The sequence below is a fragment of the Saccopteryx bilineata genome, chromosome 3 (assembly GCF_036850765.1).
Source record: "Saccopteryx bilineata isolate mSacBil1 chromosome 3, mSacBil1_pri_phased_curated, whole genome shotgun sequence".
Taxonomy (NCBI): Eukaryota; Metazoa; Chordata; class Mammalia; order Chiroptera; family Emballonuridae; genus Saccopteryx; species Saccopteryx bilineata.
The window spans coordinates 259,648,080-259,666,408 of NC_089492.1; the positions used below are offsets into that span (position 1 = coordinate 259,648,080).

An 18,329-nucleotide genomic window follows, 5' to 3' on the forward strand; every position below is an offset into this window, starting at 1 on the left:
CTGGTCAAGGCACATATGAGAAAGCAATCAATGAACAATTAAGCACCGCAATGAAGAATTGATGTGTTTCATCTCTCTCCCTGTCTGTCTATCCCTGTCTGTCCCTCTCTCTGTCTCCGTCTCTCTCTCTCTCTCTCTCTCTCTCTCTCTCTCTCTCACACACACACACACACACACACACACACACACACACACACACACACACAAAGACTCATAGACACAGAGAACAAATTGATGGTTGCCAGAGACTAAATAAAGGTGGAGGATAGACAAAATGGGTGGAGGGATTCGAAACACACAAAGTTCTAGTTAGGAAATAAATAAGTCATGGGGATGTAATATACTAATGTTATATAACTAAAGTTAATACTATATTTTATATTTGAAAGCTGCTGGGAGTAAATTTTAAAAGTTCTTATATGAGAAAGAAATGTATAATGATATATGGTGATGGATTTTTTTATATACATGGACAGAGAGTCAGAGAGAGGGATAGATAGGGACAGATAGATAGGGACAGACAGACAGGAATGGAGAGAGGTGAGAAGCATCAATCATCAGTTTTTCGTTTTGACACCTTAGTTGTTCATTGATTGCTTTCTCATATGTGCCTTGACCACGGGCCTTCAGCAGACCGAGTAATCCCTTGCTCGAGCCAGCGACCTTGAGTCCAAGCTGGTGAGCTTTGCTCAAGCCAGATGAGCCCGCGCTCAAGCTGGTGACCTCAGGGTCTTGAACCTGGGTCCTCTATATCCTAGTCCAACGCCCTATCCACTGCGCCACTGCCTGGTCAGGCTGGTGATGGATGTTAACTAGACTTACTGTGGGAACCATTTTGTAATATACACAAATATAAAATCATTATTTTGTACACCTGAAACTAATGCGATGTTATATATCAATTATAACTCAAAAAGACTGTCATTCAGAGAATTATAAGGAAGGAAATTACATTATGTTCTGAAATAAACCATTATAGATATTAAAAGCTTTCATCCAAGGCCCTTCAATTTCTAACAATAGTCTCCCCTGACATTATTTAAATACATTTATGGTAAGGATTGAGACTAGAAGGAGCCAGCCCACAGTAATACTCTATGCAGTTATAACTGGGTTAGAAAGGAAATTGAATGGGGCAGGATACTGACACCCTGTCCTTTGGAAATGTCATATTTCTTTGAACCAGAAAATGAGGACACCTGCTCTAATACTAGGAGAAAATATTTGGGGAAATCTGGTTTGGATGGTCACAAAAGGTCCGAGGACTCAACTGGCTCACTGTACATAGAGAAGGCTAAAGAATGAAGCCAAAAAAATAAAACAAACAAACAAAAAGAATGGCACTATTTTCTGGAGACTTGGTGCTTAGAAAGTGAGCCCAGCTTTTTCAGGCTCAGGGCTCTGCTCCATGGGCCCTAAAATAAGTAAAAACCAAAACACTGGGTTTGTACCACTGTGGGTCTTCTCTAGGCTATTTCCAGTTCTAGTAACAATTTGTCTTGCGAACTATGCACCTACTGGTTAACATGCTTCTAAGAGATTTTATACCAAAAAGAAGGCTACAGAAATTTTTAACTCTTTTTTTTTTTTTTTTTTTTTTTTTTTTGGTATTTTTCTGAAGCTGGAAACGGGGAGAGACAGTCAGACAGACTCCCGCATGCGCCCGACCAGGATCCACCCGGCACGCCCACCAGGGGGCGACGCTCTGCCCACCGGGGGCGATGCTCTGCCCCTCTGGGGCATTGCTCTGTTGCGACCAGAGCCACTCTAGCGCCTGGGGCAGAGGCCAAGGAGCCATCCCCAGCGCCTGGGCCATCTTTGCTCCAATGGAGCCTCGCTGCTGGAGGGGAGGAGAGAGACAGAGAGGAAGGAGAAGGGGAGGGGTGGAGAAGCAGATGGGCGCTTCTCCTGTGTGCCCTGGCCGGGAATCGAACCCGGGACTTCTGCACGCCAGGCCGATGCTCTACCACTGAGCCAACCGGCCAGGGCCTACAAAAATTTTTATGTGCCAGGTACTACTTTAGGCATTTCATATTTTAATCCTCACAAAAGCCTGGTGAGGTAGGAATTTATTTCCCCCATTTCATGGATGAGGAAAATGATACACAGGGACTATTACGTGCCAGGGTTAGATTTTTGCATCCCAGTCTGTCTAAGACCAAAGCCCACAGCACAGTTAATGGCAGTGAGCAAAAGGTCTGATTATTCTTTCTTAGCCTTTGCTTAGTTTTGATCTCTAGTATCTTTCCTGGAGACCTGGGGTTTGTTGGGTAGATGTATTCATTTCCCAGGGATGTCATAACAAATTACTACAAATTGGGAAGATTAACTCAACAGGAATTCATTTTCTCACAGTCTGGAGGCTAGAAATCTAAAATCAAAATGTTGGCAGGGTTCGTTTCTCCTGGGGGCTCCGAGGGAGAGCCTGTGCTGCCCTCCCTCCCGCCGGTGGCCGCAGGCAGGCCTCGCTGCTCCTTGGCTCATAGCTCCATGACTGTAGGTCCTGCCTTTGTTGTCACCTGGCCTTCCTCCCCTGTACACGTCTGTGTGTGTGTTTACTCCCCTTTCTATAAGGACACTAGTCCTGTTAGATTCAGAGTTCACTAAATTGTGTGTGTAGTCAAGGGCTTCTGAACCTGGAGTCTACAATAGCCCATGGAATAACTGAAATGACATTTATTATTTTGGTATCCTTGGCACAGAGTAACGGTAGTATAAAAACTGTTGCGTGTAAAAAGAGAGTACCTTAGGAATGAGGACAGAGTTTTCAAAATTCTGAAGTGAGCGAGGGATCTCAGGAAGGGAAAGCATCACTGGCTGAGCCCGTTGCTCTCCATTTTGAGTGTGTGTGGTTGACTGCTCAGGACTGTCTGCCTTGGATTCCATCCATCCACCCCATTGCCTCCCTACCCACACCCCAGTCGGTCACAATGGCGACAGGGAAAACATAAAGAAACCATGGATATTTAGAAATAAGCTTGAAGGCTCTCATTAAGGATTGATAAAGGAACAGGGATAACTCTATTTTCACTGCCATTTTAAACTGACAGGAGTTTGAGGCAAAATGAGGGCTTATGGAAAGTAGGCATGAGTTCCTTAGGGTGTTTTGGAACACTGTGCTGAAGGGTGTTTAAGAAAAGATATTTCACACTGGCTGGTTGGCTCAGTGGACAGGGTGTTGGCCGGCCGCTGAGGATAGCTCGGTTGGTCCCAGCATCGTCCCCAGACAGGGGTGGCCAGGTGGATCTCGATCAGGCTGTATGTGGGAGTCTGTCTCTCTATCTCCCCTCCTCTCACACAAAAAAGAAAAGATACTTTCACTTGAAGGCAAGACACTAATTCTAAGCTGGCAGTGCAGAATATCTTCAGTGGCCAGTTTGGTTTCACATCACTATGAGTCTTAAATCCTTTTTGGCAGGGCTTAAACAATTACGCATATTGAAAGGAGGTGCAAAGAAAAGACATGAAAGTATGGGTTCCAAAGAGGCCACACATAAATTTAAAAACTCAGCGGGTTTTCTTTAAATGACTGAAAACCAGCATCACCTTTTTTTCCTCACCTTTTCTAATTTTTTTTGCAGTATCCCAATTTCATTTTCAAGTAGATTAATTCTCTCATCTCGCAGCTCTACTTCATGAACGAAATGATCCTTGACTCTGTGAATCTTGACTTTGTGATGAAGACGTTTTTTATCATAGTTTCTATAAAAATAAATTTGAATACAGGCACACCTGAACACAGTGAAAACTTATTTTGCTTCCTCAATATGCACCTTTCTTGGGTTTCCTCTTCTTGCTTTGTCAGGGCCTGCCACCAGATAGGGATGCTTGTCCTGCCACACATCTGCAGAGCTTCTTGCCCCTGCGTGGGTGACCAGAGATAGCCTCCTAAAGAACGCCAGCTTTTAGTACTCACCAGGGACTCAGGACTTATCTTGGTCTTAAGCTAAAGGGTGTAGCATAGCTTTAGCAACCAAGTTTAATTTTAGAACTCTTTGACTTCTGATCCTTGCTCCACTGATTCAGTCATTAATTATAAGTTTTCTAGTTCTTAGCTACTTCCTTATATAGTAATATAACCCACTTCAATCTTGCCTATTTTCAGATAACTGGGGCTGCTCTCAGTCTTTGCCTTGAGTCTGGACTTCTAAATGCCAACTCTCCATAGGTCTCTGCTCAAGACTCTTACTCTGATTCTGACATAAATCTGACTCTCTGCCAATAAGCACATGAAAAGATGCTCAACATTATTAGCTATTAGGGAAATGCAAATGAAAACTACAATGAGATATAATTTCATATCTACTAGGATGGCTAAAATAAAAAAGATAATGACAAGTGCTAACAAGGATGTGGAGAAATGATAACTCTCATATGCTACTGGTAGGGTGTCAAATGGTGCAGCCTCTTTGGGAAAACCTGGTGGCTCCTCAAATGGTAAAACACAGAGACACAGGACCCAAATATTCCACTCCTAGAGAAGTTCCAAGAGGAATGAAACATATGTCCACACAAAAACTTGTGTATGAGTATTCATAATAGCACTATTCACAATAGCTGAAAGGTGCAAACAACCCACAATTCCATCAACCGATGAATAAACAAAATGAAACATTCAGCCTTAAAAAGGAAATTTTTTTTAATTCATTTTAGAGGAGAGAGAGAGAGAGAGAGAAAGAGGGGAGAAGCAGGAAGCATCAACTCCCATATGTGCCTTGACCAGGCAAGCCCAGGGTTTTGAACCGGCGACCTCAGCATTCCAGGTTGACGCTTTATCCACTGCGCCACCACAGGTCAGGCCAAAAAGGAAATTTTGACACAGCTAAATTATAGAAAATTTGGGGAAAAAATTCCAACTTCTAATATGATCAGTATTATAATGTTGTTGTATTCCCTTTTAGTCTTTTTATAGGCATTTTTTGTTTAAACATTGTCTACATTAAAATTTTTATCTTAAGCTCTTTTCACTGATGATATCATAGCCATTCCCCCATGCTGTTATCTAGTCTTCATAGCTACTATCTTTTACAGCTGTAATATATCCCACAAATTTATTACAGTTGACCTAACTGGTTCCTGTAGCTTGCTGTGCAGCTGTCTTCCTGCAGTGTTACGCGTGGTTGGAAGAGTTTGTTGATGCCGTACGCATGAGAGCTTCAAGCCTGCCCTGGTCCTTGCTGGCTTGCTGTCTGGCACACCGGTGGTTTGGTCAGAAGTTCTGTTGGCCAAGTTGCCTGAAGAACATGGCTTTGTTAACTCCTAGCACTATGAGGCAGCACAATACTGGTGTTCTAAAATTTAGGGACAGCTTTTTGCTTATGTTTAAGTAAAGCCAGATGGTCTTTCTATTATTTTTACTTCAAAGAGGCAAGGAATTTGCTCCTCTAGAGGAGGGGTTGGGAAAACATGGAAAAAATGAGCATTGTCTGTAAAGGTCAGGGCTGGGGTCAGGGGAATGAAAACAAAAATGAACCTCGACTTTTGACAGTTCCTTCCATTTTCACCCCTAAAGCTGTGCTTTCCAACCCCGCATGCACATGGAATCACATGGGGAAGCTTTCAGCAGAATATTGATCGCTAAGCCTTAGCTGAAGATTATGGTTTCATTAATCTGTACTGGAGCCCGGGCATATGCAGCTAGGGTTAGGGTCCACTGTCCTAAAAGCTATGGACAAATCACCCGGGGGAGTATTTAGCCACACCAGCCATCAAAGAAATTAAAAATAAAATTACAATTAAGTAATTTTTGACTATGTGAGCATTAAAAATCATAGCATATGTTGAGCAAAAGAAGTTCAGACACAAAAGATTACATGCCACTATTATTCCACTTAGATGAAGTTTTAGAAGAAACAGAGATCAGAAGAGTGAATGCCTGGGAGGAGGTGAGGGGCAGGAGCTACAGACTGACTGCAGAAAGGTAGGAGAGAATGTTAAGGTACAATAGAGAGGTTCTGTATCTTGACTGAAGTGGTTCTGTTGGTGTATACATTTGTTGAAACTCATCAAATCATACACTTAAAATTTGTGCGTTTCTTATAAGTAGTTCTACCTCAATCAAAACAGAGAATATTGGGAAATTTTCATCAGTAGCAGCACCCCAAGCCAGGGAGGATATGGTAAAATTACTACTCTTATATAATGATGGCAGAAAATTTTGGTAGGATGCTTCTGAATATTTGTTAATACATTTAAGATCCAGAGTACCAGCTTTTTGATCAGTAATTCCACTCCTGGGAATTTAGTCTATAAAAATAATTTTTAAAATGAAAAACATATGTACCAAAATGTGTTTTTTTCTATTAAAAATACCAATCATAACTAAATTGGAACTATGTTGTGAGGGTGTGAGGGTTGACTCCAGCAAGCCTAGAATTGCCCTGAGCTGTTTTGCTAAAGTTCTTGCTTGGCACTGACCACTAGTCAAAGAATGAAAATACTGATTGCAGCTGAATTGCTTTGTAACCACAGGTCCAAGGAATTTCATGGCAGTTTGCACCAGCTTGTCAGCACTGTTCATTGATAGCAATGAGATTGATTATTTGTACCCAGTCTCAGCGAGACCCCAGGAAGGCTCTGCTCTGGAGGCTGGTTACATAGCAGAGATATGCTTACATGATCAGCAGAATATTTTAAAAAGTATCAGCTGAGATTCCATTTTGGGATCCCTGGTTGTCAGGTGTTCAGGGCACACCTGTGGTTCTTTTTTTTTTTTTTTTTGTGGCAGAGACAGGGAGAGTCAGAGAGAGGGACAGACAGGAAGGGAGAGAGATGAGAAACATTAATTCTTCATTGCGGTTCCTTAGTTGTTCATTGATTGATTTTTCATATGTGCCTTGACTGTGGGGCTACAGCAGACCAAGTAACCCCTTGCTAGAGTCAACGACCTTGGGCTCAAGCTGGTGAGCCTTGCTCAAACCAGATGAGCCCGTGCTCAAGCTGGCGACCTCAGGGTCTCGAACCTGGGTCCTCTGCATCCCAGTCTGATGCTGTATCGCTGCACCACCACCTGGTCAGGTCCACACCTGTGGTTCTTGATGGGAGAGAGGAGGAGCACCAGGCAAGGCCCTTACGTAGGGAAGGAGCGCTGGGGCTCCTGTCTAATGCTCTGGGTTGCCTGCTGTGAGACAGCCATGGCCTGTGACGTGTATGCTGCACCTAATTCTGTTGCCATGTGTGTCCTTCTCCTGCAATGGGTTGTACATTTGTAGGCACTGTCACTGGCGTTCTGTTAGTCTTCTTTAGCAATCAAACCCAGTTTGATCAAACCAGCACTGTTAGTGCAAATGCATACCAACTTTATAAAGTATTGTTTTAGAAAAATAAGCAAATTCAAAGAATGTAGTAACAAAGCACAATGCTTATGAAATAATATTGAGAGAAAAAGAACATAAAATTTTACCTAAACTATGATAATAAGGTCATAAAACTATGAAACTGTTTATCAACAGAGAATAAGGAGTGAACATGGGATGGATTCTGGAGTGTTTCTTTTTTCCTTTTCTTTTTAATTTATTGGGTTGACATGGTTTGCCAAACTATATGAGGTAAGTTTTTTTTCATTAAAAAATTTGCATTGTTGTTTCATTATTTGTAATATGAATTAAAAGATATAACTCCCTAACCCTGGAGGGATAGCTCAGTTGATTAGCATTGACCCCATATATGTATAAAGGTTGCTGGTTTGATGCCTACATACAGAAACAGATTGATGTTCCTCTCTCTTTCCCTCTTTCTCTCTCCCTTCCTCTCTCTCTGAAATCAATCAATAAAAAATATTTACAAATGTAACTCTCTGAAAACTAAATGTCATTTTACCTTTGGAGACCGATTTTGACCTGACACATATCAGTATTATTTATTATAATACATTAGATTCAGTATCGATTCATTTGGCAAGCATTGTGGTAGTTTACATACTCTGGATCCAGCCCTTCGTTCTCTCACATCCCTGTGTAGAAAGAGCACCGCTCAGGTTTATCAGAGGACTGAGTTCTAGTCTAATATTTGCAAGCAGCATGAACTGAACCACACATACCCTTTGACCATGATGTCTGCGTTTCTCAGTGAGATGATGATCAAAGCAAGAAAACGAATACTGATATTTCTGAAAAATATTCTCTGCTAGAGGTGTTTAAGTCATTACCATTAACATCATCAACACAGGTTAAAAACATAAAAGAATAAGGCACTTCAATCTACAAAGGAATTAAAACAGAAGACTACAGAGCTGGGACCAGAGTTTGGTCATGGAGAAAAAATGAAAAGTGAACAGATATAACAATAGCTGTGTGCTAGACACTGTTCTAAGTAAGCACTTTATACGAATTTATTTGCTTAATTCTCACCACAACTTTGCGAGATAAGTACTATTATTTTGTCCATTTTAAAGATGAGGAACTTCAGACATGGAGAGGTTACAGAGCTCACCCAAGGTCACACAGCCAGTTTCTAGTAGACCCAAGGTTTGTACCCAGGCAGTATGGCTCTGGAGTCCATACCCTGGACTACAGCGCTACATTCCAGACAGGAGGAGAACGAGAGGAATCGGGAGCAGTGATGAACCAGGAAATGGAATGAAAGAGCAGGAAGTTCAGAAACACAAATTGTTATAGAACAACTACTATATGCCAGGAACTATGGGTAAAAAAGATGAGTGAGACTGTGGCCCCTGCCCCTCAAAAGCCTATAGTATGGTGAGGAAGACAGGTAGTAAGTCACATCATTTCAAAACAAAGCGACAAGTTCTTAAATAAGTACAGAGAGGCATGTACAAAGGGATAAAGGGACACAAAGAATGAACACCTCTCCCAGGCCAGGCGGGTGTGTCAGAAAAGGCTTCTTAGGGAAGGGGACTGCCAGCCTCAGCACCATGAGTTGAAATGAAGTGAGAGTGGTCCAGGCTGAGGAAATGTATTGAGGGGAAAAAGACCTGATGGCAAGTAAGAAGGGTGTATTTTGGGGAAAAGCAAGACTTTCCCTTCCAAAGAGAAGTTTTTGTTTACCTCACGTAGACATCAAGTTGCTTCAAAAGTTCCCCATATTCTTTACATAGAGCTTCCTTCTCTTGCTGCAACCCCGTCATCTTCTTTGACAATTCCTGGTTGATCTTTAGATACTGAAAAACATTTTTAAAAATGAGAATATTCTATACTGAGTAAAGGTATGATTTTGATGGGATGTAAATTGACAAAGCCTTTTTGCTAAAAAAGGCTTATAGTGGTTCCAGCTTCTGACCGTAGTAGTTTCCTGTGAATCTGCTCATCTAGATTTCCTGAGAGCTAGTAGCTTTCTTGAGTTTTGCTTCACCAGCCTTTCCAATGGTTTTGCAAGCATCTAATTTCCTATATAGAAAGTCTTCCAGCCTGACCAGTGGTGGCATAGTAGATAGAGCATCAACTGGGACGTTGAGGTCCCAGTTTCAAATTCCCGAGGTCACCAGCTTGAGCACGGGTTCACTAGCTTGAGTGTGGGATCATAGACATGACACTAAGGTCACTGTCTTGAGCCCAAAGGTCACTAGCTTAAAGCCCAAGGTCACTGGCTTGAGCAAATGGTCACTGGCTCAGCTGGAGGCCTCCCCATATCCCCTCCCTCACCCCATCAAGGCAAGCATGAGAAGCAATCAATGAACAACTAAGGTGATACAATTACAAGTTGATGCTTCTCATCTCTCTTCCTTCCTGCCTCTTTCTCTCTCAGAAAAAAGTCTTCCACATTGTAGTACATAAAGTGAAAGTTGTTTTTCTGACCTAACCTTGACTAATAAAGTATCTGGTTCTAGAAATGGCTGCCATGAACAAATCCTCAAAGATGGGAAGCTCAAATATTAGTTATCTGACCATGTTAGACTTAAAGACAGTGTGCTCTTGTCACTAGTGCTAGATATCCATGACATAAGTGTCGATTAAATTATAACTTATAGTTACCTGTCATGAAGTACTTTGAGAGACTACATGGCTGGTATGAAAAATGTTATAGCAGAATTGAGGAGAATAAGGAGTTTGGAGTGTGCTAGCCACATCTGACTATGTCAGATAATGTCCAACTTGGTGATTTAATTATTGAAACAAGGCATAGTCAGAGACTCAGAGAGCTTCTATGAGTACTCTGAAAGAACCTCTTCTCTCTTGTAGGCAGCAGGTCGATGTATCCAAAAACTAAGTTCCAAATTTCATCAAGTAGGTTGCAGAATTACAGGCGTCCCCAAACTACGGCCCTGCAGGCCGCATGTGGCCCCCTGAGGCCATTTATCCGCCCCCCCCCCCCGCCGCACTCCCGGAAGGGGCACCTCTTTCATTGGTGGTCAGTGAGAGGAGCACTGTATGTGGCGGCCCTCCAACGGTCTGAGGGACAGTGAACTGGCCCCCTGTGTAAAAAGTTTGGGGACCTCTGATCGATTTCATAGCCTTTCCAGGTCTCTTATTTGAAAAATAATGCTTTGTTTGGGAATGCATGGATATTTGAGAATTGGGAATGAGTACGTCTGGTAGGATTCCAGACACTGAGTACCCTGGATCCCCAAATTCTACTGAACCTCTCTTATCTGCAGAAGCAGTCCTTTCTGCTCTTAGGAGATTAACCGCTCTTGCCTTGGGCTCTGTACTGACCTCACTTGAGGCAGGGATCCTGTAAGAGAATATCTACTGTTCTCAAGACCCACCTTCACACTACTACCATCTCATTGCCTCCCGTCCTATAACTAGAGTCAGATCCCTGCACATCCTGGGGAACAGGAGTTGAGTAATAGGACTGACCTGGGAGGACTACCATATTGAAAAAATGAAAAGATCTTGCCAACTTAAATTAGCAGAAATCAAAGGAATATATGTAATAATGTATTTGTAGGATGTTATACTACAAAGAAAGAAATATAATATTGAATAGGTTGAATTTATTGATATGGATGCATTTACTAGGATTCAGGATATAATATGTTTAATTTGAATATCTAAAGTGACTTCAATAGTATGGCTGATTGACTGAAATTTGGACTCAACGGTGGCCTATGTTAAATGACATTAAGATGCTATACTTTCTTGACATAAGAAAGAGGAAGAAAACCAAAGGCTTAAGCAGATATATTTCTTGAAATGCTCTTATAATGCTGTCCTACTAAGGATGATGGTAATAGGTACCGACATTAAAATGGATCCCTGGTTTTGGCCCTGGCCGGTTGGCTCAGCGGTAGAGCGTTGGCCTGGCGTGCGGGGGACCCAGGTTCGGTTCCCAGCTAGGGCACATAGGAGAAGCGCCCATTTGCTTCTCCACCCCCCCTCCCTTCCTCTCTGTCTCTCTCTTCCCCTCCCGCAGCCAAGGCTCCATTGGAGCAAAGATGGCCCAGGCGCTGGGGATGGCTCCTTGGCCTCTGCCCCAGGCGCTAGAGTGGCTCTGGTCGCAACAGAGCGACGCCCCGGAGGGGCAGAGCATCGCCCCTGGTGGGCGTGCCGGGTGGATCCCGGTCGGGCGCATGCGGGAGTCTGTCTAACTGTCTCTCCCCATTTTCAGCTTCAGAAAAATACAAAAAAAAAAAAAAAAAAAAAAAAATGGATCCCTGGTTTTAATGGGATAATGGTAATACAGAGTATCATAGATCAAGTGGTAATATTTAACCCCACCTGGGCACTGTTACTGTTATTAGACAGTAGGGCCAGTGATATAACCAAATAGTTTGACTTGTAGCAAACTTTGGTTGTGGTTTATTGATCACAGTGATTTTAGGACTAAAATACATGAGTAACTCATTAAAGTCTTACTTGAGTTGTAGAAGGAAGGAAGGAAGGGAGGGAGGGAGGGAGGGAGGGAGGGAGGGAGGGAGGGAGGGAAGGAGGGAGGGAAAGAGAGAGAGAGAAAGAAGAAAGAAAAAAGAAAAAAGAAAGAAAGATAGAAAGAAAGAAAGAAAAAGAGAAATTCCCCTGAGTCTGGCAGAGGCCCAATTTGAATGATAATGTAGAGTAATGACCTTACTCAGTTCCCAGACCTGAGCCAGTTCAGAGACCCAGAGTCCTTTGAATGACTGAAATGCAAGGTTGCCTTCAGGAAAAAAACTCTGTGATACAGTATGTGATACAAGTATGTAATGTTCTCCCAAGCTTTCCTCAGAGAGACCTGTGGCCTTTTATCAAGCTGATTGGGCATTTGAGAAAGGGAATTAGGTATCTGTGGAATTACAGGGCAGTGGTTCTGAGTCAACACTAATATTTGGAACCCAATGCCATGGATGTGGAGACTCAATGAAGTAAGGTGAAAAATGGAGTTTAAACTTACAGTGTGTCTTGAGAGTTTGCTGCATTGATTCATGGCTTAGCATATGTTTCCCAGTGGGCGTAGTGGATTCGTGAATCCCCCCACACACACACACAGTGGTTATTTCTCCAATTCTTGAATGTACAGTCAGAACAGACCAACTAGAATAGCAGATTCTCAACACTGGCTTTCTGACTTGAGGAATGAGGGCTATTGATGGTAGAAAAGGCCAAGTGTTTACAGTGCCTCTTCAAATTCTAGAATCAGCCTATACTACATTTGCTCCTTCAACCCATTTATCAAGTAATCTTGAAGGCTGTGAGGTTGGTGGTGCCCAAAGCAAGACAAAGATCTGCAACTGTGCCAGGCTGCAGTGCACAGTGCTTTGCCATCTGGGCCTTATGACCCAGCAAAGCCAAAGATTCTCCAGGTCTTGGTGGTAGATGAGGACATTATATGGAACCTCTGGCAAGCATTAGTGTGATGGTTTAACCTTAGGATTTGGGAGCAAATCCTCCAATAATAGCTATTCCTTGCTTGAGACTTGGCCCTGGTGGAGATTGAATACTTAGCCTTAAGAAATCAAGTGATCACGTAACCTGAGTTGTCCTTCCTGAAACTAGGCATTACTTTATTCACTAAGCCCTGAAGCTGGGCCTGTGCACTCCATCCTCCAGTCAAGTGCCATGTAAGGTACCAATCCTAAGCAGGTCCTAAAGGTACCAAGTTGCATGAGCAAGTGGTTTTAACCTTGACTATGTTACCACCTATCTCAACCCTTCCTATGGCCTCATGGGGAGTTCCCTAATGACCAGCGGACTGAGGAAGTAGGGCTGCTGCAGCATTATAGCCCTATCGAGGGGCGGTCCTTAAGAAGAATGGGAAGGGAAATCTCAGTGGGCAAAGCTTGTGTTTATTTTGCTCCGAAAGAGAGATGGCCAGAGGCATGATCCATATTAACTTATAGAAAGTTTCTAATAGTTTGCCCAGAAGATCAGGAATTTGGGAAGAATAATATTGGCAGACTGGTGAAAAGGAGGTCTGGGAAAGGAGCTAGAACTAGCAATGCTGTTCAATGGGATTTTTTTCACTAATGGACATGTTCTATATCTGGACTCTCCAATATGGAATGGTAGTCACTAGCCACACAGAATGGCTGCTGAGCAACTGAAATGTGGCTAGTGTGTCTGAAGAACTAAATTTCAAATTTTACTTAATTCTATTTCATTTAAGATGTAAATAATCATGTGTGGGCAGCTGACACATTAGCACAGGCCTAGACTGTGTTTTTATGTGTGTTTGCTCACCAGAGGGCATCCATAGGAGAGGTGGTACATTTTGTAGATATCAGCCTCTTTCTCTAGCACCTATTTATTTCTTTTAAAAAAAATTTTTTTTATTATTAATTTTAATACAGTGACATTGATAAATCAGGGTACATATGTTGAGAGAAAACATCTCCAGATTATTTTGACATTTGATTGTGCTATATATCCCTCCCCCAAAGTCAAATTGTCTTCTGTCACCTTCTATCTGATTTTCTTTGTGCCCCTCCCCTCCCCCACCCCCTCTCTCCTTCCTCGCCCCATCCCCCGTTCCCCCACCCCCCCCACTCCCATTGCCATCACATTCTTGTTCATGTCTCTGAGTCTCATTTTTATGTCCCATCTATGTATGGATTCATATAGTTCTTAGTTTTTTCTGATCTACTTATTTCACTCCGCAGAATGTTACCAAGGTCCATCTATGTTATTGTAAATGATCCGACGTCATCATTTCTTATGTCTGAGTAGTATTCCATAGTATATATGTACCAAAGCTTTTTAATCCACTCATCCTCTGACGGACACTTGGGCTGTTTCCAGATCTTCGCTATTGTGAACAATGCTGCCACAAACATGGGGGTCCAGCACCTATTTCTTGCTCAGTGGGCTCATGTATAAGGTACATGGCAGCACAAATATATTTTATTAAGGATTCACCAAGGCTAATCCACTCAACTTGCAAAAAGCGAAGATCAATGTTAAGCAACTGTTATGGAACCATCCCCCAGGAGTTTATTAGAGGCAGAGTTACTACGCAGGACCCCTTCCATCATGGACAGAACAACAATTTGTCCTCAGTGGAATAGATGTTCATTTTAGATACGGATTTACTTTCTCTGTCTAAATGCTTCTGTCAGAACCATTATCTGTGGTCTTATCAAATTCTTTATTTTCTGTCATGATATACCACTCAACATTGGTTCTGACCAAGAAAATCATTTTACAGTAAGATAAGTGAAACAAAGGCTCATATAGATGAAAGTCATTGGTCTTACCATATATCCCATCATCCAGAAAAAACTAAGCTGACAAAACAATGGAAAGACCTATGGAAGACATAGTTATGATGTTGGCTAGCTGATACCTTTTGGGGTTAGATGATGTCCTATCATATGATGTATATACTTTTAACCAGTTGTTAATTGTATATGATACCATTTCTCTCACAGCCTAAATACATGGAAAGGAACCAATAGATGGAACTGGGAATGGCAAAATGTGTATTATTGCATTATTGATAGTTACCTTTATTAATTAATTTTTAAAGGTATATGTCCACATGCATCAAGACTGTAAAAGTAGCAATCAGCGTCACCCCCAAATGATCACAAATACTAATGGGACCTTGATAGGTTAAGTGTGTCTTCATTTATATGGGTGATAGTGCATCATATAAGTGGAAGCATAATATTCTTTTTGCTTATTGTTTTATTTTAATAAGGGTAAAGGGTTTGTATGGATGTTAACTATACAATGTGCACTGTGTTGTTGCTTAATAGGACCCCCACTTTTCTAAGCTCTCCTCTGTGCTGCAAAGTTGGAAGTCTGAAAACTTATTTCCCAAGCTCTCCTCTGTGCTGCAAAGTTGGAAGTCTGAAAACTTATTTCCCAGACCCCTTGACAGCAGAGTTCCAGTTTAATTTCTGCAAATCAGAAGCACTTGCATGTGGTTTGGAAAGCCCTGGTGAGCGGAAAAGGCATTGTTCTCCTCTAACACTGGCAGGTTGATGGATGGGCAGTCGGCAGATGACACTAGGTATGGGTTTCACAGAGAGTTCCTCCAAGTCCCCATTTTGGTGCTGCAGGAGTTGGCTTCCATGATTCTGAACTGCAGCATTTACTGAAAGCCAGCAGCAGTTCTTTCTGACTTTCTCTCTACCCTTAACTCTCCCTTCCAAGTTTTATAAACATATTATGCCCTGTGTTAAACCCTTCTTGCTTGAAATATCTAGAGTAAATTCCTCTTTCCTGACTGAACCCTGGATAAACTAATGGTAACGTACTAGGCACTCAATGATTAATATGATTATTAGCTATTTCTCTGTGGGAACTGGAAAACTGAGAACATGTCTATTGACTTCCTTACCTCATCAAATTTTCTCTTTTCATCTTCCAGTTGTTTAAGTTGTGTGTCTTGTTGCTGAATTCTGTGTTGTTGATGAGAACTGGTCATTTCCAGTCTATTCTCTTTATCCTGTAAGATTTTCACTTTCTCTTGTAGCTCATTTATATTCTGATCAAGGCATTTCCTGAGGACAGTTAACATACATTGTTACACTGTGAACTGCAAAGCTTTGTAAATGAAACTTTCAGATAAAATCGTTACTATCATACAGAGGAGTTTTTTTGGTTCAGTGAGGTGGGTTTATGTGTCCATAAGACAGAGGGACCAACATGGGGAATCTCCTGTGACAGAAACTTTTCTGATCTCTCCCTCTGTCCTCAAAACAACCCTATGAAGAAGAAATCATTTTTCCTATTTCACAGGGAAAGCTGTAGCAAAGAGCTTTACTTAACTTGCTCAAGGTCACACAGCTAGAACAAGATGGAGGTAGGGCTCTGGTCCTGAACTGTCTTTCCGTCTACTCTTCCACTGCTTTACAGGTTGAGCCCCTTGATCTTCCTGGCTCAACATGGGGCTTTTAGTTACAAACACCACTGATACTAATACACACATGTTACCACCGCTGCAGCTAAATCATGAATGAACCTGTGTTCAATGATCCTTAATTAGGTCCTCAAATTTACTCAACTGATTTTTTTTTTTTAGTGAACAAGAGAGAGAGACAGACAGACACACAGACAGGAAAGGAGAGAGATGAGAAGCATCAATTCATAGTTGTGGCACCTTAGTTGTTCATTGATTGCTTCTCATATGTGCCTTGACCTGGGGGCTATAGCAGAGCCAGTGACCCCTTGCTCAAGCCGGTGACCTTGGACTCAAGCCAGTGACCTTGGACTCAAGCCAGTGACCAGAGGTCAAGCCAGCGACCATGGGGTCATGTCTATGATTCCATGCTCAAGCTGGCAACCCCATGTTCAAACTGGTGAGCCCATGCTCAAGCCAGCAATCTCGGGGTTTTGAACCTGGGTCCTCAGCATCCCAGGCTGTGCTCTATCCACTGTACTACCACCTAGTCAGGCTCCACATTACTTTTACGATAGCTAGCCTTGCCCTGGCTGGTTGGCTCAGCAGTGAAATGTTGGCCTGGTGTGTGGATGTCCTGGGTTCGATTCCCAGCCAGGGCACACAGGAGAAGTGCCCATTTGCTTCTCTACCTCTCCTCCTCTTGCTTCTCTCTCTTCTCTCCTCCTGCAGCCATGGCTCAATTAGAGTAAGTTGGCCCTGGAGCACTGAGGATGGCTCCATGGCCTCTACCTCAGAAAAAAAAAAAAAAGATTCCAGTTGCAAGGGAGCAAGGGCCCCAAATGGGCAGAGCATCGCCCCCTAGTGGGTATGCTGGGTGGATCCCAGTTGGGACACATGCAGGAGTCTGCCTCTCTCTCCCCTCCTATCACTAAAAAAAAAAAAAAAAGAAAGAAAAAAAGATAGCTAGCCTCACTTTAGCTTACCTTTCTAGCCTCATTTTCTTGCCACTTCCTGTACCCACAAACATTTTGTTCCTGGCAAAGTGAACTTTTTTCATTTCCTGAAACAAGTCATTCTCCACACCAATGCCTCCTCTGCAGTTGCAACCTTTACCTATCTTCCTCTTCCAGGCCCTCCTTTGCCTAATATTTTCTACTTAGCTTTCCTATACCAGCTACTTCACTCTCAGCTTAAATAGCTTTCTTTGAGGAAGGCTTTCTTGAGCTCATTAGACTCAAATTAGGTGTCCTTAGTATGTGCTATCACAACATCCTAAACTTGTCTTAGTATAACATATATTTCATTGCAATTGCAAAGTTTTAGGTAGAAGGATATTCTTTATAGTAAAATGGAGGGTCTTGACTTTATATGTGATTTTTATTTAATTTGTAGCCCCAGCACTCCATTCAGTTTCTTCACAGCATGCCCTGTAAGCCTTAGCCCTTTCCCTTACTAGTCGCTAACCCCTTGAGGCAACCAGAAACAATGGCTATTCCTTGAGTCAGGGTTACAAGGTATGGATTTCTGTTGCGCTAAAGATAATATCTTGATCTAAATTATGTTTCAGCTCCTGAGCCCTAAGGTGTAACAACCTCAGAGTGCGACTTTTCCATGAAACCAGACAGAATGACACCAGAGCAGCTCTGGAGAAATTTTTCTCTTACTTCACCTCCAACCAGTCAGCTCCCAACACAACCCTGAACCCTTAACCCACAGTGTCTTATATTTGGTCCTATATAATCTGCAACCCACACACCATCAGGGAGTTCAGGCTTTTGTTGGCCTGTGTGTATGTGTGTGTGTGTGTGTATTTTTCTGAAGTGAGAAGCGGGAAGGCAGAGAGACAGACTCCTGCATGCACCCGACCAGGATCCACCAGCATGCCCACTAGGGGGTGATGCTCTGCCCATCTGGGGCGATGCTCCATTGCAACTGGAGCCATTCTAGCACCTGAAACGGAGGCCATGGAGCCATCTTCAGCGCCTGAGCCAACTTTTGCTCCAATGGAGCCTTGGCTGCGGGAGGGAAAGAGAGAGATAGAAACGAGAAGGGGAAGGGTGTAGAAGTAGATGGGTGCCTCTCCTGTGTGCCCTGGCTGGGAATCGAACCTGGGACTTCCACACATCGGACTGACAGTCTACCACTGAGCCAGCTGGCCAGGGCCTTGT

General features: G+C 42.7%; 1 protein-coding gene across 4 annotated transcripts in view; it reads right to left on the reverse strand.

The window, feature by feature from the left end:
- The window catches only part of CCDC30 (coiled-coil domain containing 30), a 116,324-nt gene that overhangs the window by 10,685 nt on the left and 87,310 nt on the right, over positions 1-18,329 (reverse strand). For all 4 annotated transcript variants that reach the window (XM_066265049.1, XM_066265051.1, XM_066265050.1 and 1 more), the window contains 3 exons: positions 15,658-15,820; positions 9,006-9,118; positions 3,561-3,702 (listed from right to left, as the gene is read on the reverse strand). In XM_066265049.1, coding sequence (XP_066121146.1) covers positions 3,561-3,702; positions 9,006-9,118; positions 15,658-15,820 — 418 coding nt within the window. The remainder of the gene's footprint in view (positions 1-3,560; positions 3,703-9,005; positions 9,119-15,657; positions 15,821-18,329) is intronic.